Consider the following 22,952-nt stretch of genomic DNA (forward strand, 5'->3'; position numbering starts at 1 on the left):
GTTCTATCCTGCGTAAGAGACAACAGAACGATGCATATGTAGCACTTATAGGTGTGTCTTATATATATATATATGAAAAGCAAATGTCATTAAACTGTTTGTTTATCACAGAACCACAGAATGGCTCGGGTTGGAAGGGACCTTAAAGCTCACTCTGCCCCAACCTCCTGTAGCAGGCAGGGCTGCCCCCCACCAGCTCAGGCTGCCCAGGGCCCCATCCAACCTGGCCATGAGCACCTCCAGGGATGGGGCACCCACAGCTCTCAGGGCAACTCTGCACCAGTGCCTCACTGCCTTCTGAGTAATGACTACTTTCTCTATGTTACTTGAAAGCAGTAACTTTTAGATAAAGATCATACCTGTACCATGGATAAATGAAGTTTTCCAGGACCAATTCAAACACCTGTGAAGAACAAAGTCATTGTAAAATAAACAAGTGCACTACAAGTCACTGTTAGAGGAGTCAAAAACACAAACACCACGGAGCAGTCTCCTGTATTATAACATTTTAACATACAGTTATATATCTTGCAGACCGATGGTAAGATCAATAATTTTGCATAACAATCAATACATTCTGCAAAACCTGCCTTGTTGTTCAGCCACCCCTTGAAGTCCTAGCCAGAGTACTTCTCAAAGTTCATATCCTATAAGTGTTCTCACAGCTTTCTCTTTCTTGTTCCTAGCCTCTTTATATCCTACCTACATGGAACTCAACCAGAGAAACTTTTCCCCTCTTTACACCAAACCTGTTCCTCACAGGCCAAGCCTATGGTTGCCTTTTCCATGCTGAAAAACCTGGGTTCCTGAAAAAGAAATAGAGCTGTTGCACCCACACGGACGTGCTGGCTCTGCTTGGTGTTCAGCATCACAGCAGGAAGGGAGCAGGGAAGGTGGCAGTCTCTGTTCTATCCGCTGACTGCTACCACCACATACAGACATACTGCAAAGTGTAGCTCTCACACCTCTCCTTACACCTACAGAAATGTTTCAAGTCACTGTTAATGTGCCAGCAGCACAAACAGTAAAAAGAGAGATTCTGAAGAGATAGGGAAACAGTGCCAAGAAAAAAGGAGAAGGGAGGATGTCATTTTCTGGAGATTTTTTTCTCCATTGCTATAACCCAAGATATACTCCGTACTACCTTCTCCTGTCACTGTCACTGTGTTCAACAAAAAATCTAAATCTGTTTGAAAGTAAACCTGAACGTAACAGCTGGTACAACAGACTAATTGTAGGGGAACTGTAAGGTCAAGGCTTGAAATGCTGATTGAGCACCTGGTGAAGGGGTGTGGCTGGCCCAGGGAGCACAGGCACCTTGTTTGCACCTGTGATCCACACCTGACCAGAAGGGGTGGAGCAGCCATGCTAGGCTCATGTTAAGGGCAGCTACAGAAGGGAAAGGATCCCTTGGACCTAGGCTGCTTTCTGAGAAGGAATATTTGCGTTGCTAGAGGGCCCCTTCACCAATGGGGTGAGTTCCACTGAAGAATGGAAATGTATGTGCCTACTGGCTCACCTGAGAATACTTCACCGTGTATTGCCAAGAATCTGTCAGAAGGAATTCTGCTTCTTTATGAGTAGAACACTGATTTATGAGACTTAAGTATTATTCCACTTAGAACATCTGAGGCTGCTCTCGTTCATGCTGTAGATGTGCTACAGAAATCCAAGACTTAATAATTTCATGTTATCTTTAGGGCTGTATTCACGTTTACACAAATACACTCAGTAATACCCATATCATGGCCTTTTTAATTCCCCTCAGTTCTTCAGACACAAGCGATTGATGAGCACTCTTTCTCTTCCTTAACAAGAATACTGCCTACGAAGATTTGATAAGACACCCCTCCTTTTCCATCAATGTCACTTTAGGGATTCCCTTCCCTTTGTTTTTCAGGATGAAGGAGAAATCTTGCACTTTCACCCATTATGAAAGGATGCCTTCCAGTCTGGATAACTTTATGTATCTATGTTATGGACTGCATGAAGCAGTTAATGTCTTTTTTCCTATCACTAAGTGAACTGTTATTAGTGTTTTTTTCTTGTTAGAGAAAATGTCTTGTTCTAGGTTTCCCAACTGAGTCTAAGGCCTTAATTACACAGCCCCAGGACCACTGCTTTTCTGAAATCTTGAAATTGTAATATGATCCACATGATTTTGATGATGGATAGATAAGCAGAACACCTTCCCCTTTTCCCCTCATCTCTTTCCCTATCAGAAGGATGAGGGGAGACAACGTCACAGACTCATTACTTCTCAAGACAGAAAAAAAAAATCCTGAAAATCTTCTCTGGAAGTTAATTTTCAGACAACAGAAAGGAAATCAATACAGCATCAGTCTGCAAACACTGACCGCTGGCCTTAAAAGCAAAAGATCAGAGTACTCAAGACAATCTCACTGATGCCTTCTGTAATACAGCCAAAACATAACACACCAATTTACTCTAGAAACTTCAGTCTCACAGGTACTGAAACCATTTTCGTTCATGCAGAGTTTCTAACAAAATCCTCTTTCAAGGGGTCTTTCTAGAGCTGTGTTAAAAGGCACGCCTATCAAAAGGAAAGAATGACAGAAAAATCTGCACTACACATCTACATATTTTAACAGATTTTTTTTCCTTCGGCTATTTTTGCTGTGCACCTCCCTAGCAAAGTAGCAGATTATCTATCTTCCCCTTGGAGCAGAAAGTGTAGTACTTGGACAGCCTTCAAGCCCTAAGACTCAAAGGGATTACAATGTGCTTCCCTTGAGTTTTTGTTATCTGTGATTGCTTTTTTGAAACTAAAAACCTGTCCATCAGACACATTAATACAACTTTATCAGCTGCTAACACATCTTACTGATGCTCTCTTAGCCTGCACGCTACTAGAATTGTTTCTAACAGCTCTAATTAGCTCAGCCAAACATGCAAGTTCTGTTAAAAAAAATCCCTGTGGTTATTAAACCAGCAAGGAGGGCAGGAAGGTGCAAGATGAGATGGCCCACACTACCTTCTTGAGATTCACTCCATTAACTTCCACCTGAACCATTTCACGACTTGTCAGTGCTCCTTTTGGTACCTCTTACCTGCAGAGTCATATTGTAAGCAAGGGCTCTGTACTAACGACTACCTGTTGGATAAAGCCATGCAGACAGACAACTAATCCAAAATACACCTGAAGTCCAAATGTCTGTAATCCTGAGGTCAAGAGGTCAAGACATATCTTATTAGAATTCAAGTTATCTGTATGACCTGCCCAAAAAAAAAGTCTTGCTTCTGGATATATAGGAAGTAATCCCTATTCACACATTTGCTAAGTGCACAGCAGAAGCAGTTAAGTATGATGCTCCATTCGCTACATTCTTGTAAAGCATGACATGTATCCACTTTCAGTCCAGCAACACCAAAAGTATTGCTCAGGGAGACAGGATATCTCAAAGAACACCAGTTAACAACAAGCAATTTCCTTTTCAATAACCTATTATTCTCCAGCTCTAAATTGAAAGATGAGTCATTTCACTAAAAGCCTACCTATTTTTCAAGTAATTCACAAAATGCATGGTCCTCCTCCAGCATATGTGAAATTTTCAATTGGGAAGAGATCAGGAATGCACAACCAGATGTACCACAAGTAGCAGTTGAGGAGGCAAAAAAAAGAAAAAAAAGGAATGAAAATAATTTCTAGCAAGTAAGTACTACAACACTGCAGCTAATCAACTTCTAGCTGCTGAGATGAGCTTTCTGTGGACTGCCACACTACTGACTCCACTTGCCAGAAGGACAAACTAGAATTAACAAGCCAAATTGGGTTGGATAGTAGCAAGGACTGGGTAAATAAACTACAGACACAATATAAAAACCCCTAAAAGTCTGTACAACTAGACAGTAGGGGCCATTTCCTGAGGGGAGAACAAGCAATTCCTAATCTGAAAGCACACAGGCTGCAGGGCAGGTACAGTTGTTCTGGGCTGGCAGGCAGTATGCCATTCACTTGTCCAAAAGAAAGAGAGAAAAAATTTGATCCTACACTATGAGCAAAAATCTGAGACACTAAACATTAAAAAAAAATCAACAGACAGCACCCTGATCCATTAGCCCGTTTCTTTAATGATGCTGAACAAGAGCAATTGAGCAGCTTCCTGTAGCTCTGACTCGCAAATATCCTTTTCTAAGAAGAGACGAGCTCATTAACTGAATAATACAACTGGATTCTCCTGTAGGCAATCTGTGACAGCTTCATTTAGCTGACCAACAGAAATAATATCCTAATTCAAAAAGAAAGGAAACACTGGGAAACTAACAAAAACTGCAAACAAAACTACACTGACAGTGTCAACGCAGTATTCTTTGTACAGGATACAGCCCAAATGATCAAATACTGATGGATGCATGGCTGAGACAGTTCAGAGCTCAACTGTAAAAATAACCATGAATGAAGGGAGAAAGTCCAAGCACAGGTTTCTCTTATTGTTCTAAAGATCACAGTGGCTAGATAAGCAAGGCAAGGGTGCAGAAGATTAAGAAACTACAAAACAGGATAAACCGTCATCACGTTCTAAGGTGAGAAATTACTATTTGTGACAAGAACTTGGATTTCTTCTGATTCAAAGTTTGAATTACATTATTCTGTAGGCATTGGAAAATCTATGCCTGATACAACTGATTCAAACTGAAAACATTTGGAAATCAGAACACTACTACATTTTTTCAAACTGCAAAAGAAGAACTAGAAATACTAACCTAGAATAATTAAAAAACCAAAACCACAGCAATTTTAACTTATTGAAGAATCTGCTTTTTCAGAGGCAGGCTGAGCTCCACACTGCTTTGGAATCTCATTAGTCTTAATTCACTTCTCACTGTATCTGCTTCCCCCAACACGTGACTAACCCACAAAAGAAAACACGAGCAGTCTCTCCTTCCAACCCAGAGCAGGTATCCAGTTCCAGTCCCACATTAAGTGCAGCATCTCCAGCACAGGGGATGATGAGAAAGGAATACAGCGTGGGAAGACCCTTTAACCAGTACAGAAGAGTCACATGATGTAATGACAAAGTGGAATAAATGATCCTAAAGCAAAATAGCTCCTCATATATTTTGCAAAGAGAAAAGAACAAAACAAAATCCCTGACTTACAGTCCAATAAGAAAGATGCAATTATGCTATCCTTTTTTTGAGTAAATCCAGTATATCCTTTTTTAGATCAGTTGTGTTAAAGCTTGCCTGATGATTTTAAATAGCAAAAATCACATTTAACATAATCACAGAATTTTTGTAACTGGAGAAGTCATCTCTTAACTTGCCACTACTTCAACCAAACAAGCAGGCTGAAAATCCACTGAAATCAGATGTTTTTGTGTCACTTATTTATACCTCATCTTTCTCCTATACTTCCCAGTATACACATATGTCTCGAGTTCTGTTCAGTCATTTTTCTGTTAACAAATAAGCCATCTTGCCTCTCTGTACACATCATTTATTCTTCTGATTTGATTCTTAAATGAAAAGTAAACATACACAGTAAGTACATCTGACTCATTTACCAAGTCAGAAGTATCAGGCCTAAGGAATGTGTAATTTAAAAAGTCACTGAGCTGCGTGGAACTAAAGAAATGAAACAGCCATTACCTCCGACAGGGACGCATCGACCTTGGAAGGCACTTTCAGATCCAACCACGGTTGATAGTTTTCCAGGAGTAAAGCAGGTCTGTAGCAGAGCATAGAAAAGTTCATGCAATAATACTGCAGTTCTCCCACTGACACGTGCAGAACGTGAGCCAGTGCCACTTCTTTAATTTACCTGTGCCTCTTGCATTTGACTTTGCCACACACAGCACAACTGTGACCATGGGGAAATAACTCCGGCAATTCCAATTGCTAAGAGAAAGTATTTGGAAAAGTTTACATTCTTTGAAATGATGACTCTCATAATACACTGATACATTAGTAAATTTCTTATTATGGTACACAATTAAAGAGAACTGAACAGCAGAAAAACAAAGCTATTTCCCAGCAAGAAAACAAGTTAACAAGGCACAATATGAAAAAACATTGAACAGAAAAAGCACTTCCTTCCCTTAAACAAAGTTTAAGGCAACAGAGGCCCTCCCACATCACCTGCTACCTCCCCATACATCAGATGGCCTGTACAAATTGCTTCTCTTCTTGTCTTCTATGATATCCCTGAAGACAGAGAACAGGGATTTCACAGAATAGAACCATAGAACCCATAGCATTGGAAAGAACATCTGAGGGCCATCTAGTGCGACTCCCCTGCAACGAACAGGGACACCACACACTAGATCAGGTTGCCCAGAGCCTGATCCAGCCTCACCTTGAAAGTCTCCAGGGACGGGGCATCAACCACAACACGAGGCAACCTGCTCCAGTGCCTCACCACCATCACTGTAAAAGACTTTTTCCTTATATCTAACCTAAATCTACCCTCTTAAGAGTTTGAAGCGATTCCCCCTTATTCTGTCATCACAGACCCTACTGAAGAGCCTGTCCCCTCCTGTCCTTTAGGAACGCTTTTTACCTTGATATTTTGCATGACTTAAATAAGTTTGACTACAACCAACAAAGCTGCAGTCAAACTTTGGCTTCCAAAAGGAACGGCATTTTTGAAAAGAAACAACTTCATAGAACGATGTGCAATTAAGTACTTTCTAAGCTACTTCATAATGAAACACCAGGTGAAAAATAAAGTGAGGGTTAAAAAGCCACATCCAGGGATGCTCCTAGAAACAAGTTTCATTCAGTACCTATGTACTCGCAGATTTGACAAAATTATGCATAAGCACACGAGGAACCTGAGGCCTTAACCACTACATACGTTCCATGAGATCCGTCTGTACGTATTCATAAGTGGCACTGATGTCTAATACTTAAAAGGAGAGCTGTACACGAACACACGTACACTGCCACCAAACGCGAAGAGAGCACTGGAGCAGCACTCACCTTGGGCTTGTATTTGATAGAGTACAGGATGTTGGGCAGCAGGGAGTCCGGTCCCAGCGAGCAGTAGAAGGTGACGACGCCGGCCACAAACGACCAGAAGATCATCAGGACGTGAAGGTACCTGACAAACAAGGCCGAAAGAAGCCCTTACTCTTTCATGTCCGCGCTCCGTCCCCACGGTCGTGCGGCACAGGCAGGCTGCAGCGCGCTCAGGAACAGCCGCCACACGCCCACCGCCGCCGTGCCCCTCCCCCCCGGCCGGGCTACCGGTTGAGGAGCAGCGTGGCGGCGGCCAGCCCCAGCAGCAGGCAGCAGAACAGCGGGTACTGCCGGCAGGTCTCCCGCAGCGCCTCGGCGCCCCGCACCCGCTGCCGCAAACGCTCGCCGGCCGCCCGCAGCCAGCCCATGGCGCCGCCGAGCCGGCCCCCAGCCAGCGGGGAAAGCCGCGCCGCTTCCGCCGCCAGCACCACGTGACGAGGGCGGGGTGGGGTGGCGCCACGGCCGCCATCTTGTTGGCGGCGGGGAGAGGTGGGACCTGCGCTTCCCGCCCCGCCCTACATTCTCCCTTAAAGTCACAAAGCCTTGAACGTGCTTTATTGGTGGTGGGGAAGGCTTAGAGCCATCTTCACGTTAATAACAGCCCTCAGATCCCGCACTGCCTGAATGCTTTCGTCAGCAGCGTTGCTGCTACAGCTCATGAAACATAACGAGAGCTTCGGCAGCTGCTCAGAAATCACACCGACAAGGGCTTCTGGCTGCAAACAAAAGAAAGCCTCATCGATCACAAGCACCTGCTCTTATTCCCGAGTTATCTTAAGAAGCTGGTGTTTCCTTTTATAAGGTGTGCACCCTATACAGGCATATTTGAGCAAAGGACACGTGCAAAAGCACTGCTGAGATGAGCGGTGTTCACAAATCCGCAGTAAAAGCCTGTAGCTCTCTGTGAAAGAAAAACCATTACTGGGAACACGAGTCAACGTCTAGAAAACGAAAGCTGAAAATAGCTTTCAGACACATCGCTCAGATGTTTGTCATTTTATGCAGCACTTCCCTTGACCTCCGCATCAGGCGAAACGCTGCAGTTTGACTTCAGCATGTTGACCTTTCTCAGAGAGCCTGGCACAAGCCCAGGCTAGGATTGGATTTCCTTAAGAGCGCCTGCACAGTATTATTTCACGTCAGGCCACATGTTTTCTATTAGGCGAAATAAATAAATAATCAACACACAAATAAGGTGCACTTTTATAGCAAGGCTCCATACAGCCTCATCAGAGGAAATTAATTTAACTCAGAAGACTTTCTTGCTTGATCCTCAGTTGAATTTCCTGGGATTTTTATTCCTTTTTTAATGCTTTCAATAAGGAACAACTTTTTAAGATGCGTAACACAATATTTAATAGAGACTGCCATGACCAGCATCGTGTGCCTGGGACACAGAATTGACTCCTAAAGCAAACCAGCAGCAGCCAGGAACAGAAGTCAGATTCTGCTTGAGTTCTGTACTCAAGTTTGTTTAGAATAGTTTCAATGTATGTTTATTTCGCATAAAATGGCCACAATCCTATTTGGCAGTAGTTGTACCTCACTGATCTGAGAAGCCCCTTGATTTCCCTCAATTCAGTTTTGCCCTCCTAGCCATATGCTGCCACAACCTTCTGTACCCCATCCTCCTCCACTGCAGTGCAGCCACACTAGCACCACAGCCACCCACTGCAGCTTGCACCTCTGTGACTTCTGCCACACTGAAAGACATCGATGAGTTATTCTCCAGAAAAGTGTGTAAGGGCAGAAGAGAAACATTAACAAAACCAATCTTTCTTCCCAAAATTCTGTTGAGCATTATGTGAGAAATTAGAGCTTTGTCCATTTATCAGCTATAGCATGCCCATCTTTTCAAAAATGGAATTTTTCTGTTTAACTGGAGAACTCAAAGGGAAAACATGGAGATGGGCTGTCACGGTAACTGGACAGCACTGGGTGATGCCAAAAAGCTATTTTAAATACTATATATTAAAAGAAAAGGTCTTACTATAGAGTCAGTTCTGCATTTTTAAGAATTAGAAAGAGCAACCAAAGATTGCATATTCTAGCTTAAAACAAACAAAAAAAAACCCAACAACTTATTAGCTGAGATTTTCCCCACAGTTTAAAAGACAAAGCAATGGTCATTGGCAGAAAAATGTTAGGCAGTGGACTGAAACTGTGTTTAAGAAAATGAGGTTGGGTTTTTGTCGTTTTGGGCTTTTAGCTTAATCTTATTTGTTTCTTTAGGCAGCAAGCTAAAGAATAGATTCACATAGGCAGATTGCATTGAATTTACTTTGCAAACAGTCTGGTTTTGCCCTTCAGGTTTTGTTTTTGTCTTCTATAATGTCTCCTTTTCAACCTTTTCTCGAGGACAAGGCTGCTGAGGCTAACTTGCATCATGCACTCCTTCATATGTAACTGGTCAGGAATTAGTTTTCCTTTATACGTCATTCCCCACAAGTCCCTCATAATTTTTTGTGGATCCTTTCCATAAGTTGAAGGATTCACATTTCATTTTTAACTGTCCAGCAGAAAGCTTTCTCTGAAATACATTTCAGGAAAATATTCAGCAAAAAGAAAGAAGTGAACAAAGACTCAGATCCTGATGAAATTAAGTATTAGTAAGCAATTCAACTTTTCAGGTTAAAACTTAAGAACATCCACCAACAGTTACTGCTTCAGCTCATGAATTCAGACAATTATTAGCATTTAGGCAAAGTTAGTTCTACTGTTACATATGCAGTCATATGCATTTTTCTGTTATTAAGTTAAAGACTGCTAATAATGAGATTTACAGCCTTTGAGGGTCGGCTCCCTGCAACACCTGTACAGACCCTGTGCTTGTCAGTTGTGTGAACGTGAGCTGCCAGCCATGAGTCTGGGCTCTTACTTTTTCTTCCTGAACCAACACATTCTCCAACCACGAGTTGCTCCACAATACTACAAAATTAAATTGGATAGGGATAACCCAGGACCCAAGGTAACCTCTGGACACAGCAACAGAGGCTTTAGATTAGTGGGTAAAATCCCACGAGTTGTCTTTTAGAAGAACAAGGAAGGAGAGCCGCTTGGGGAGAACAAAACGGCGTAAGGAAAGGAAAAACGTGCTAAGGAGGATAGGTGACATACCTCTCAGAAGGTCAACGGTCTGCACAATTTGTCTTGAAATTATTGAGGGATTTACGATATGAGAGGTAAAAGTAATCTATCCTGTGACAAATGGTAGTCCATGGAACATTGAAACAAGGATACAGAGTGGAAAGTTGCACGATGGCTGCAGAAAGCAACAATTTACAGACCACAAGAAATAAAGGAAGAAATATAGGCAAAACAAAAGAGAGTATGTGTAAAGAGAGGCATTAGACATACAGAGGAGACACCAGATAAATACTTGGGAGAAATGTTTGTCGTAATGTTTGGCAAATGTATGATCACTAGTTTTCGTAGTGCAAGAGCAAGAGATAAACCTTTTAGATACTGAATTTAACCTAATATTGAAGAATTCTTTCATTTTGGTGGCTGAATTTGAGAATTTGCAAGAAAAAAACTGCAGAAGAGCTGTACTAATCCAAATCATTAGAAGAATGTTATAGCACATGCTTAAGAGCTCAATCTGAATGTAATTAATCTGTTTACAATGGGGAATAAAGAAAATCCTGCCCTGGGAAGATAGCTATTTTCACAAAGTATGTCACATCCTCAGATTGACTGCACTGATAGTCTGGTGCTTAATGAGCAAAATTCACACACTGGAGGAGGAACCTGAGCCACATTCTCTCAATTCTGCTCAATTAAAAAGTGTCAAGAAAGTACTCAAACACTGATTTACGTTTCTGGTAAACACTGCAAAGAGCTGTAGCACCTGTGCCCCTCATAAGGAAGATGAGACCTATAGGATTCAAAGTGCAGTGCAAGTTTTTTCACAGCAGATACTTGACAGATACATAGAACAGGTGTGTTAAGTCAGCTGATGTTCATCCAGGTGAGCATCCTGCTTACGATGGCCAACAGGGGATACCTACAAAACAGTTATAAAAGCATAGCAAGAATATAATACTTTCCCCAGAACATTCTTTGATTTGCATCCTGGGCATATCCTGAAAAGGAAGTTTTTTCCTGAGTTTCAGGTTGGTTTTTGAACTACCACGATCATAAACATCCAAAAGTCACACAGAAAGGCGTTCCACCACTTAACTCTGAATGGCTCAAGAACTACTAGATGATCTCTAGAGGTCCCTTCCAACCCCAACAATTCTGTGATTTTGTGATTTTATACAGAGATGGTGAAAAAAATCATTTCTTTCTTAGCGCAATTGCTGCTTATCATTGTATAAAATTAATCTGACCTCCTCAGTGAGCCATCCTTTAGAAAATTTATTGATTTGATATTTTTAATTCACATCATTAATTTTTCTTCATGAGAGCATTTTAGTACTTCTGCAACAGGCAAAAAAAATATTCAACAAAACTTACAGAATTTTTATTAGTTGTATAAGTGCCTTAGTTCCTCAATTGTTTGTTTGGGGTTTTCTGCCCCTCCTTGATAAACTTAAGTGTATATTTTTTATTTTAAATGACAAATCATTATTTTTTTTCCCTCATTTGTACACAGCTCGAGCTTTTGGGTTGGCTTTTTTTTTTATTTTCTACTTCCTATTCAAACAGTGAAAAAATTACTTCAACCTCCAGTCTTCACATAGCTCAGTTCTATTAACATACAGGACTTGCTAAGTGGAAAAAAGCTTCACTGTAGCTGAAGATTGTTAGCTTGCATCAGAGAAGGCTTTCTACCGATAAAAACTGTCATGCCTCCTAATATTGATCATGTAAACCCTTTATAGAGAAGTAAGATTTTCTTTTTAAATGGCAACAAGCAGGCTGGTACCCTGAAGTCCACTGCTTTAGCTTCTGTAGGTACAACAGCAGATGCCTGAAGTGTTTTTGTTAGGTCAGCATTCCTGAGTGATATTTTTAGTTGGAGCAACCGGTTTCTCTGAGAACATGAAGCATTTAAGGAGCAGTGCATGCTAAGAGCTAAACAACATTAATTATCACCCTCAAAAAAAAATTATTTGTGCTTCAGCTGAGTCTTTCATTAACCACTACAGAAATTGTTAGCACTAGCTGTATAGCCAAGGTTGTTTTGATTCCCATTTGTTGACTGAGGATATATGCAATGCATTGGGTGTTCTTCCTTCATTTATATGCAGTACTGCAAAAAAAAAAAATAAGGCATTTTTAGATTGGATAGAGATAAAAACAAAAAACAAAAACAAAACAATGGGACATAAATGTTAAGTTTTCCTGGCAAGAAAATGGGGTGTGACAAAAGCCTTCTCTTTAATGCTAACAGACTGATGCACGAGATGACAGTATAAGCCTGAAGACAGCCTTACTTCTCATACACAAGGACGAGTTTTGAAGCTTTTTGAAGTTCTGCAGGTTCTGCAAAGCCAGGCTCCTCTACAGCTGACAGCTGATCGATGCTGCCCTCATCAGACAGCTGCTGCCAAGTTCCTGAAGGTATGCCAAACCATTTGTTCCCCAAAGTACTGGTATATTTAACAGACCAGTGGTACTATGGCATGCACCACTTCACTTCTAGTGCTTCTGAAGACGATGATCCCTCCACAGGTCTGTTAGCAGACATACCTTGGTAGGTCTCCTTTGTGAGCCACAAAGAACAGGTGTGTGGTGGTCTTCCCTAAAGTGTTCCTTTTGGGAAGGAGAATGCATACTTAGCAGACAAGAGAGCTCTGAGCTGTATGAAAGCAGGACAAGTTATAAAATCAACATATCAGAATTACTGGGAAGTGCTAGCTAAAGGTCTTCCATGGCTGAATATATGACTAGCTGAAGGAGTTGATTATCAGTTTCTTAAAAGCTGGTAATTTCATTTGAAGAAATGAATTCAGACCAACCAAGCATTTCAACTAGAACAGACTCTGCTCTACTATTGAAAGTTTTGCTTTTTATTTTAGGTAACTAGTATTCTAGCTGGGAAAGGCACTGGAGCTAACAGGATCTGAGACTGAATGAGGGAATACCGTCATTCAGTAGCGTTCTGAAACTTTCTAAATCAGCTGCTTATTTGTGACTGATTTTCTACTACATAAGCTACCTGGCTTATCTGTGTTATTGCACTGAAGTATAGAAGAAACTGCTTTAAATGCAAGGTAGGCATGAAGCTTCCTCTTTTACAGATACATAAATATTTCTAAGTATATATTAGCAATGAGAATGTTAATATGAAAATCATCTTACCATCTTTCTTATCAGACTGCAAGGAATTACATTTCCTTCCCTTTAAGGAGCTGCGAGTATTTACTCTTATCTCCAGAGTTTCAAGTGTACAGTTTGTTTCTGGTACTTTCTTCCCTTCAAGAATTATAACGACTGAGATTTGAAGTTTCAACAGATGCATTTAAGATATCTCTTAACATTACAAAGAAGTGGCAGGCCTTAGATAAACCTGATGTTGGGTTCAGTGTTTCAGATACAAGGAACAGTTTTTTTCATTGAGAAAGTAGATTATGCTTCAGAACCAAGGTGTCAAAATGGGGAAGGGATGCTATAATATCATACAGGTTCCTAGGGGCCTGTATTGGGACCATAAGAGCATTATTTGTTTAGGCACAGTAGTAAACTCCACTGATCGTTACCATCCACCACATTGGACATGGTAGAACTACAATTAAGTACCAAGCTACCACCACTCTGCGGTGTATAGCCTACACTGAGTGTACTTCTAGGATAAGTTATGTTCAGGAAACTGGTGTACCACTTGGTCTTAATTCTAGAAAGTCTCCCTGAGGATTCTGCTGGACCACAGCAGCAGGCACCAACACACTTTTTGTGTGTTGGTGCCTGCTGCCCAACACCATTGTGGCTTTTTTTTTTTTTACTTTTAGTTCGTCATTAAGTCTCAAAAAGTCAAGCTAGCTGTACAGTACTGACACTCCCCTCTTCTTCCCCGATGCACACAGGAAAAAGCCAGCACAAAGAAGGGAACACGGTCACAGATTATCTGAAGGAGCAGTTCTTGTCACAAGGAGACATGGCTGCACGTGGCACAAGGTATTTTAATTCAAAGCAGCCTGTCACCAAAAACTTACAACACGCATACCTGTCTCCACTGGATGCTTCATTTCCCATTCCTTCTACAGTCAGGAACGTTCCCATCTCCCATTGAGTCTTCAAAAGGGGCTACTCACCTGCAGAGAAAATGACAACTTTTCCCCACTGAAGGCTGCCTATGAAACAAATGCTTCTGTGTGTCGCCATGAGAACTCAAGATACGCAAAGCTTCATCTACTCATCATCCTCTTTCACCTCAGTAAGGAGAGAGAATCCTGACAAAATGAAGCTTGGAATAAGGTAAGATGGAATATATTTGCCATTTCCAACTGCTTTATCACCCCGTACAGGCTTTTGCACCTGACAGTTTATTTTCTGGTATAGAAAAAATGTAAACCTCTGCTGTAACTTAAAAATGAACATCTTCAGACTAAAGTCTAGCAGCCTTCTTGCAGGCAATACTGCAGATGCCTGCTTTCAAGCTCGTACTGATTGCTGCAGATATCTTCATTCTAAGCACATAAAAGACCATCCGTAGTGCAGAATACACATACATGGGTTACCTGTGCTGCTGAATCTTTAACAGTGTCCTGACCTAGTCCCAAGAAATACTTTGTCACTTCTCTCTCAGAGGATGCTGGGCTTGTACTGGACACCTCTCCAAGAAAAAATAAAAATAAAAAAGGAAAAAAAATGCAAACCTGTGCAAGAACTTGGTGTTGTATTTGGGAACTCCTCAGGTTCATCCTCAGTCTGAGCTCTCTAAAGGGGCTACTGAGTGGTCTTCCAGGCAGAACACCTATTCTCAGTCACTGTATGCCCTGGGTTAAGGCATGCAAATGAAGACTCCATGTGCAGGCTTCACTGCGAGCACAACGTTCCCTAAACATCACTCATCACGGAGGCCTCATGAAGCCTTGTGAAGTTTGAATTCCTCCACTTTTGCTTACCTTTTAAGGGATTATTAAAAGTAGTGAGCAGCATATTAAACTAATAACAGTAAAAAGAATGGACTAACTCCTCATCTACAGATGAGAACAAGTCAGGCACTGTAACAGCTACATCAAGTATTCAGGACTGCCTCTTGCTTTTCTGTCACCGTGGCTGTAAGTCCATCATTTCAAAACAGCATGTTTGCAATAACCAGCTGCAGGGTAGCACTCACCTCTCAGAGCAGGGTATCTGAAATAGCGTTAGGCACACTATTTCTTCATTTTGTTTTTCTGTTTTGCTATATTTGAAACATCTTTTCTTACAGAGGTACTTCAGACCTCCCTAGCTCTCTTCAATGCATTCCTACTCTCTTCTTGCCATTCTTCTGAAACCTCTACCAAGATGAAGATGCCCTGACGGCCACGCTAGCCGGAACAGAATCTCCTTACCTTTCCACATGAAGTCCAAGGAACCTGCGTCTGCTCTCGAACTGGTGTTTGAACCTGGGCAAGATCCACCACCTGACATTCCCTTCACATCTTGCTGTGGCTGCTAGATGATGCCTGGTTTAGAGTATATCTACTCACAGGAAAAGGACAGACTGATTAATAGCAAGAAAGATTCCACAAAGCTGTAACACAGTCAAATGAAGTTCTTTTACTTTGTGGTTTGCCAGGTTATTTACCTGGCTATTTTGCCTGTAACCCTAGATTACATACTTGCTAGCACCTTGGTCAAGGCACACAGAAATTACATTCTTGTGCCCACAAATGGAGGATTTTCTTTCTTCCACTGTAACAAGATCTGAAAATTTCTCAGGGAGTAGGCAAGACTGGTTTATTGAGTTTTCTGGAGGAATGAATATACATGGTTCTACCACTCCTAGGTCAACCCTCTAAATTCTAAACAAATACACCCCTTGGGATTGCCCTGAGGGGAGTCTCCCTTTTGTCAATCACTGCATCAAGCAGGGTGAGGGGGCGAGGAAGGCTGTCTGAAAGGGGCACAGAAATTTAGATGTTTTAAAAATGTTATTCCTAATAACTACTCTTTTATTTCTAAGACTACAAAATAGGAGTGGATGATCATCGACCTGCAGTTGTACTTGACTAACTGCACAAAAAAAAAATGATGAAAGCCATAAGCTCTTCAGCATAACTCGGTACCAAATCAGACACATCAGCCTAAGCCACAATTGAGGGCAATCTGCACTAACCTTGCTGATATGTGACTGATCTCTGATTTACTTCACTGCAATTTGTAGCTGAGTGGCATGTACACCTCAGAGTGCATTTACAAACCGGAAGGCTTCACTTCTGAAATGCTTAACATCAGCAATGCTTCTTCACAATTCAGCTGCACTCTCCTCTCGCTTTATTATTCACTGAAAGCAGACTGTTACGGTGAGGGTAACAAACTGTAAAAGTTTAGCTACTGGCATCACACAAAAAAACAAGCCTCAGTACTTCCCATTAGAAATCCATTTCAACCCTAGGAAAGACTGAGTACCTCAGAAAACAGAATTCTGAATCTGAGATTTACTGATCCGCTAACACCACACAAAGTATTGAGATTTTTTGTTTGTGCAGAAACATGACAATCTAAATGGTCCATCAGATCAGTAAGCCACCAAGAACTGCTAATTACTTCATTCCCACTGCAAGATCAGAATAAGCAAAACCAACTTGCAACTCCATACACGGAATACTTTAAGTCCAATAGATTTAAGACTTTCCAGGCCTTTCCTAATTTAAACTGAAGGAAGGTTCTCACAGAGAATTGCTATCAGGATTCTAAAACCAGCTTCCATTGTACTCACTGTCAAAGCTTATATCCATCTAAGGCTTACAGCAAGACAAGTTATGACAGTTTTTTTTTCCCTTTATATTCATTCAAGTCTCATGTTAGCATGAAATCTGCAACGTATTTCTTGCAGATTCTGACAGCTTCTTATAAAAGTACCTTGCTGTGGTTTTCTTCAGAGCAGATCTTAATTCAAAAGAAGTGTAAACCACCTACACTTTCAAAGAAGTATGTTAATGCGAATGAAATTAGTCTAGTGAAACTGTCCTAAAGTCAACTTTACATACATGCTTCTGGTGAAACTACTACTACTGAGGGATCTAGGAAGTTAAGCTGCCCTTGCTGAACTCTCAAAGGAAACCTTTTTAGCCCAAATTAGCTAGATTTAATAGAAGTTTTTAAATACCCAGTGTTGGTCACAGGCGCATTCTTCATCTGTCTAAAAAAGAAAAAGTGAACAATATGGGAAATGCTACTCCTGGGAGTCAGCAGCTCAGCACCTGTCATACTCAGCTCCTGGCTCTTCCAATGCCTGTGCTCCTGAAGAGTCCCTTTAAACTGCTAAGGTCGCTATGCTTAAAAAAGAAATACAAACTTGATCTACAGGAAGCGTTTTTGGTGATTTTTAGGTTTAAAGTATTTAACATTAAGTTATCAGCTTACACTCAACATTCAATTACCACTGAAGTAGACACAAAGAAATCTCTAAACCAAACACCACGTAACATTCCCACTCCCTACAGATAAGGAGTCAATTTGCCTACGGAAGTTGCATTTCAAGTACTGAAATGAATTTAAGTAGTCAAATGTCTATACTTACTTACCGTTATGATCTGCAGTTGAACATCTTACACTATCCTACTGGGCAGGTAGCAATACCATGAACACACTTCATAGCTTCATTAGCACAAGGAAAAGTAATAAATTCAGTGTCTTTTCTTCTACATCAGTGGACAAACCAAGCGAAGAGGTGTTCTTTGTCATACTAACTGCACAGAGATAGCAAACTATCTCCATTCATCAGACACATGCATCAGTCTCAGAGTAGAAGGAATCCAGATTTCTGACAGAGCTGGCTTTACCTAAACGACCGTCAGGAAAACAAGGGTTGGCTTTGAAGCAGACAGTATAATAAACACTCAGGAATTAAACCATGCTTTGAAGCAGAATAAATCTTCTGAGAGCAATTCAGTTCCTCAAAATTTAGACTATTTACCTCCCTACCTACCATGGCCGTGGTTTCTGATTGTCACAGATGATTCAAGCTTCTAGAATGTACATGGAAGCCCGACAGTCTAAACAAGCTTTCAAGGAGATAACTTTAAATAATGAATATAACCCAATGCTTCTAGGCTGGTTCAGCTGTGCAATAACCTGAGAGCTGGCCATTTTAGATTAAGCTTGGAGATTTAAAATAAAAAAAAAAACAGTAATTAAAAAAATCTAACCAGTTACATGTTGTCAAGGAAAAGACATCATTACATGACACAAACATCCTTCTCTCCACATCTCCAGTAAGTTAACAAGCCAGTCCTAGTACTTCTCAACAGATCTATCGTAATAATTAAGGCAACACAAGACCACAAAAATCATATTTCCTCCTGTGCGTTTTATAATACAAGTATAATGAAACACTTGGAAGTGTTGACTGATCAGAATCCTGTAAAGAGAATCAGTTTCCCATAAAGTTTAACCCCAATTTTTAGGAAACTTTATGCTTGTTTGCACTACATTTCTGTAAAGTAACAATTAATTTACTCCTTCCCTCAACATCTATATTAAGGATCAAAGTATCTTCAGCAAGACATCCCTTCCTTACATGTTGTTTGTTTCTTTAAATCTGGCAGAACAAGCGAGAAAGTACAATCTTGTGTTTCCTGTACACAGACTGCTCAAGTACCTAGTCCCAGCCTGGGGGTGCCACGCACTAGCACTGGCAGTTAATTCATTAGAACAGTCTGCCTACACCGAGAGCCAAGTCCATTGTAGCCAGCTAGGAAACAGAATTATCAAAGGCACAAAAAAGGGCTTATATATATATATATATATATATATATATATATATATATATATATATATATATATATATATATATATATATATATATATATATATATATATATATAACATTTGTACAATGAAACATTAAGTTAGCAAGCTTATATTTCAGAGGAGGCTGAACTTATTTTAGACTGTCATATCCTCACAATCCTACCAACAACAGAATTAATATTCCATAAACTTTTTAAGGACAGTATTTACCTAAGAACTGTTCAACAATAACAGCTTTCCTCTGAATGGTAAAAGCAAACTTAAGTCTTGTGTTCTAACAATTTTCCTCCACAAAAACGAAACAACAGAACAAACGCAGCTCTATGTCCTATATGAAACCTTTTCATGCAATAAAAAAAAAGTTAGAAATAACTTTAAAAAAATGTATATTTTATAAGCAAGAAGTGTCATGCAGCAGCTCCCAATTTCTAACTTCAACCAGGCTTCAAATTTTGGAAAGCACTCCAGATCAAGTGTAGGAACTACAACTAGTTCACGCTCAAACCTTCCCAGGTGCTGCAGTACAGAAAGCCTCCCATGAGATTAATCAGAGGCATGACATTAGGTCAACACCTGCTGTTAACATGACAAAAAGAACTGTGCATTATACTCCTGATTGTCACCAAAGCACCATCTAAGAGAAGTGTTCTTCACGCTTACCAACACCCAGTGCAACTAAACCAATGTTGTATATATGCACTTGCCCACTCTCTCTGGTATTTCCATGCTTAAGTGTTTTTTTCTTTACACAACTGAAATCTAAGATTGGATGATAACAATGGTTTTAGTTTTTCACCGTATTAATCACCACATGCAATTTAGTTTTCTTAACGTTTTGCTAAAAAACTGCACCAATATCAGAACAGTGCAAATCATATTTAATTTTAAAAGTTATAATGGCTTGAGTTCATAATTAGAGGGAACACTGTCAAGATCTTGAGATTTTGCTCACTCACCATTGCTTGCATTCAACTGAAAACAAACACTTTCCCATCAATTTTGCAGTTTTCGCAATAGTTTCCCACGTTTTTATCAGAGATGAAATTGAGGACAGCATCCTCAATTTCAACACGTATAGTGCCTTAATAGCAATGTTTTCATTCATTTCCATCAACGGTTACAATTCCATAAATATATTACCCAACCACCCCCAACGCAGTTCCACAGTAAGAACTGTCACTACCACTTGTGATCCCACAAGTGTTGTGAAGTTTTCCAGCAATGGAGAGGTTTAAACATTGAGAAACCTGAGGACGTCCCCTCGTCTACAGCCCCCAGTGTTTCCTTTTTATAGCAAGTTCAGAATTGCTTTCCACACCTTGACAGTGTTCCTTATAAAACCATATGACAGTAAAAGTGCCAGTAGGCATGGCAACCTCTTTGAAGGGAGCATTTAAACTCCTTGGCACTGGGAATGCCAGCACCAAGGATTACATTGAAATTCAAAATTATACTTAAGGCTACAATTAGCAAACCCACTTTCCATAAGCCTAATATACTACCACTAGATTTGAAAATTCAGAAGCTAATGCAACTGCATACTTTTATGCTCAAATCTGAGGAAAAGGTTACTCTTCTTTAGCAAGGGCAATATATGAAACCGGAGTAGCAAATGTCTCTTACGCATCGACTGCTCATTTCACCATCACTCACTTACTTTGTCTTTAAGTTCAAAACTGGCAAGGCACATTTACATATTCCAATGAATACTTGACAATTTTAAATTACACTTCATGTCCCAGCTATCCCAGTAATTGACATACAACATACTAAAATGGTTTATTAAGATAACAAAAAAAAAAATTAATGTGAAACATACAGGCTATTGGCAACCACTATTCTAAAAATCATGTAAATACAAGTAAACATACTGAAATGTGTGCGATTCTAAGTTTTTAAACCAGAAGATCTCTGTACTAACACACATTTATATTAATGACACATAAAAAAAATAAAAACTTTATTACAAAAATAAGTTACACTCGCCTCCAGCTTACAGTATAAAACAATTTTATTTGCAGGAATGCAAAATGATTGTTTGCCATGAGCATTTTCAACATATGACATGTCTAATTTTGTTAAAATTTGCATTTACTGGGGGGAACTGGTGTGTATAAAACCTTAATTAGGTATAAGCTTCAATTTTCATTGTGGTGCCTATGGGTATGTAGTATAACTGCAGTATCCCTTTGGGCAGGGGGTTAAGGGAAGCTCTTTTATGCCAAGTCCAATGTAGGTCATAATTTTATCTATCTTTACCTATACGAAATTGGACTTGACAAAGTTGTTTGGTTTTTTTTTTTTTAACTTTTTTTCTGTTTTATTATTTTTTTGTTTTCTTTTGTTTTTTTTAAGGGTGGTTCAATAGAGGATGCTTCACCACTGAACACTCACTGTCATCAAGGTGCTTCAGAAAATTAAAAACGTAGCACAAATGATTGTACTCTACTCTACTCTACAGGTTATTATGATCTGCATAAGAGAAATGGAAAGCTGATCCACATGTTTTTACAGTGATCAGCAATAAGAAATGCACTAATGAAAACATACCTTTTACCTAAAAAGCTAAACTACAGCCATATACTATTCTATGATTTATGAAAAAACTTCAAAATATCCAAATGTCAGGCTTCACTGTACAGTTGTCAGTTTTAGTCTGACCTTTTATAAAGGGACACTGCAGTATTTAGTACAAGTTGCTGATGCACTTTTTTGAACATCTGATGTCTTACAAAAGTAACATCTTGCTAAACTATTATACATCCAAATAACTACAATATCTGAAGAAGCAAGGCTGCTTTTTCAGCCACAAAATACGACAAAAGCAAGGCCTGTTATGATGGTCATGAGGAACTCTTACAAAGCCTCTGGAACTAAAGGCAACTAAGAATGTTACATTTGGTATATTATAATCTTACCCTCATATCATATTAAACAAGCCTTGCTTTTATCTACAAAGATTTTCTATGTACAGTACAGACAGGGTATAGTTCAATCCTCTGCTACTGAGGTAGTTAACCAACCCTTTAAAAAAGGTTCTGAAAAGAACCACTATCTGGAATGCCTGACTAACCAGCTCTGATGATTACACCTGAAACTGCTGTATCTGAACACAATTCATAAGTGATTACTATATAGACAATCATGATTAACCTTCATGAGCAGAAATAAAATTTAAGGATACCAACAATGGTATTCATCTATACCACTGCAATAACAATTTAAATGCAAGAATTTGTGAATACCACTTTCGGAATCCTTAACTAAGAAAACTCGGGGGAAAAATCTACTTAAAGCAGATTTTTTAAAGAACAACTTTATTCTTTATTAAGATACCATGCTAGACGTTAAGGAATTTGTTGAACACATTGGGGAAATAGAGTAGCTTTAGTTTAATAACTTGCACTGCAGAGAAAACTGTTAAAGAAATTCATTTCAAAGTCCAAGTATTAGTTCAAAAGTCCCATATTTGAATCCATGATCTTCGCAGGAAGGTCTTTTGCAACAGAATATGCTCCTATACAGCTGAGATACTTAAGGTTGCTTCATTTCCTTACCATTACTCCACTGCAAGCTTCTGGTGTAATCCCACATAGCAAGTCAGTCTTCATTGTAACAGGTCAGGACCGGCCTCGACCCCTTTTCCCTGCTAGCCAGGTAACAAAAGGAATCAATTAGATAAATCATTTTAAACTCTGGTCTGTACATTTGTTAACATAAAATCTTAGCAAAATTATTTTAAAAGAAAACTACTAGATGGACATTTTGCCTTCTGATTGCCACTAACTTTGGAATTTTGCTAGGTGCATTTTACCACTTTGTCACAAACTGATTTTATTTAAAAAGTTAAGTTTTAAACCTCGTATCACCAGCTAAGGTTTTGAGCACTAAGTCACAAACAGCTTTACATTATAGAAAAGTCCCAGAAAACAGTAATAGAAAACTTTGTGGTCACAGTCATCATGAAAACATGTTGAAAATTGAATCAAGTCTAAGTATAATGTGACTTGCGATCTAGTTTGAATTTCAACCTAACTGCTTTAGGCACAACTTTCAAAAAAAGATCACATCTTTGTTCAGGTGCAATCCTTACTTTTTTTTTTTTTTTTTTTTTT

At 39.8% G+C, this 22,952-nt stretch overlaps 2 protein-coding genes across 8 annotated transcripts in view; both read right to left on the reverse strand.

The window, feature by feature from the left end:
• Positions 1-7,367, reverse strand: part of SNX14 (sorting nexin 14) — a 45,829-nt gene extending 38,462 nt beyond the window's left edge. For 2 of the 3 annotated variants that reach the window (XM_065730970.1, XM_065730971.1), the window contains exons 1-5: positions 7,213-7,363; positions 6,946-7,066; positions 5,786-5,862; positions 5,614-5,692; positions 360-403 (exon numbers count right to left, since the gene is read on the reverse strand). In XM_065730970.1, the coding sequence (XP_065587042.1) occupies positions 360-403; positions 5,614-5,692; positions 5,786-5,862; positions 6,946-7,066; positions 7,213-7,352 (461 nt within the window). In that variant the 5' untranslated portion in view covers positions 7,353-7,363. Of the gene's footprint in view, positions 1-359; positions 404-5,613; positions 5,693-5,785; positions 5,863-6,945; positions 7,067-7,212 lie in introns of all 3 variants that reach the window. The other variant, XM_065730972.1, reaches the window with a different exon arrangement.
• Positions 7,368-19,694: 12,327 nt separating this feature from the next.
• Positions 19,695-22,952, reverse strand: part of SYNCRIP (synaptotagmin binding cytoplasmic RNA interacting protein) — a 25,185-nt gene continuing 21,927 nt past the window's right edge. For 2 of the 5 annotated variants that reach the window (XM_065730977.1, XM_065730975.1), the window contains exon 12: positions 19,695-22,483. In XM_065730977.1, coding sequence (XP_065587049.1) covers positions 22,445-22,483 — 39 coding nt within the window. In that variant the 3' untranslated portion in view covers positions 19,695-22,444. Of the gene's footprint in view, positions 22,487-22,930 lie in introns of those variants that run through there. The other 3 variants (XM_065730976.1, XM_065730974.1, XM_065730978.1) reach the window with 2 other exon arrangements.

This window comes from Cyrtonyx montezumae, unplaced genomic scaffold, assembly GCF_038088225.1.
Source record: "Cyrtonyx montezumae isolate F1298 unplaced genomic scaffold, pur_monq_1.0 scaffold_13, whole genome shotgun sequence".
Lineage (NCBI taxonomy): Eukaryota > Metazoa > Chordata > Aves > Galliformes > Odontophoridae > Cyrtonyx > Cyrtonyx montezumae.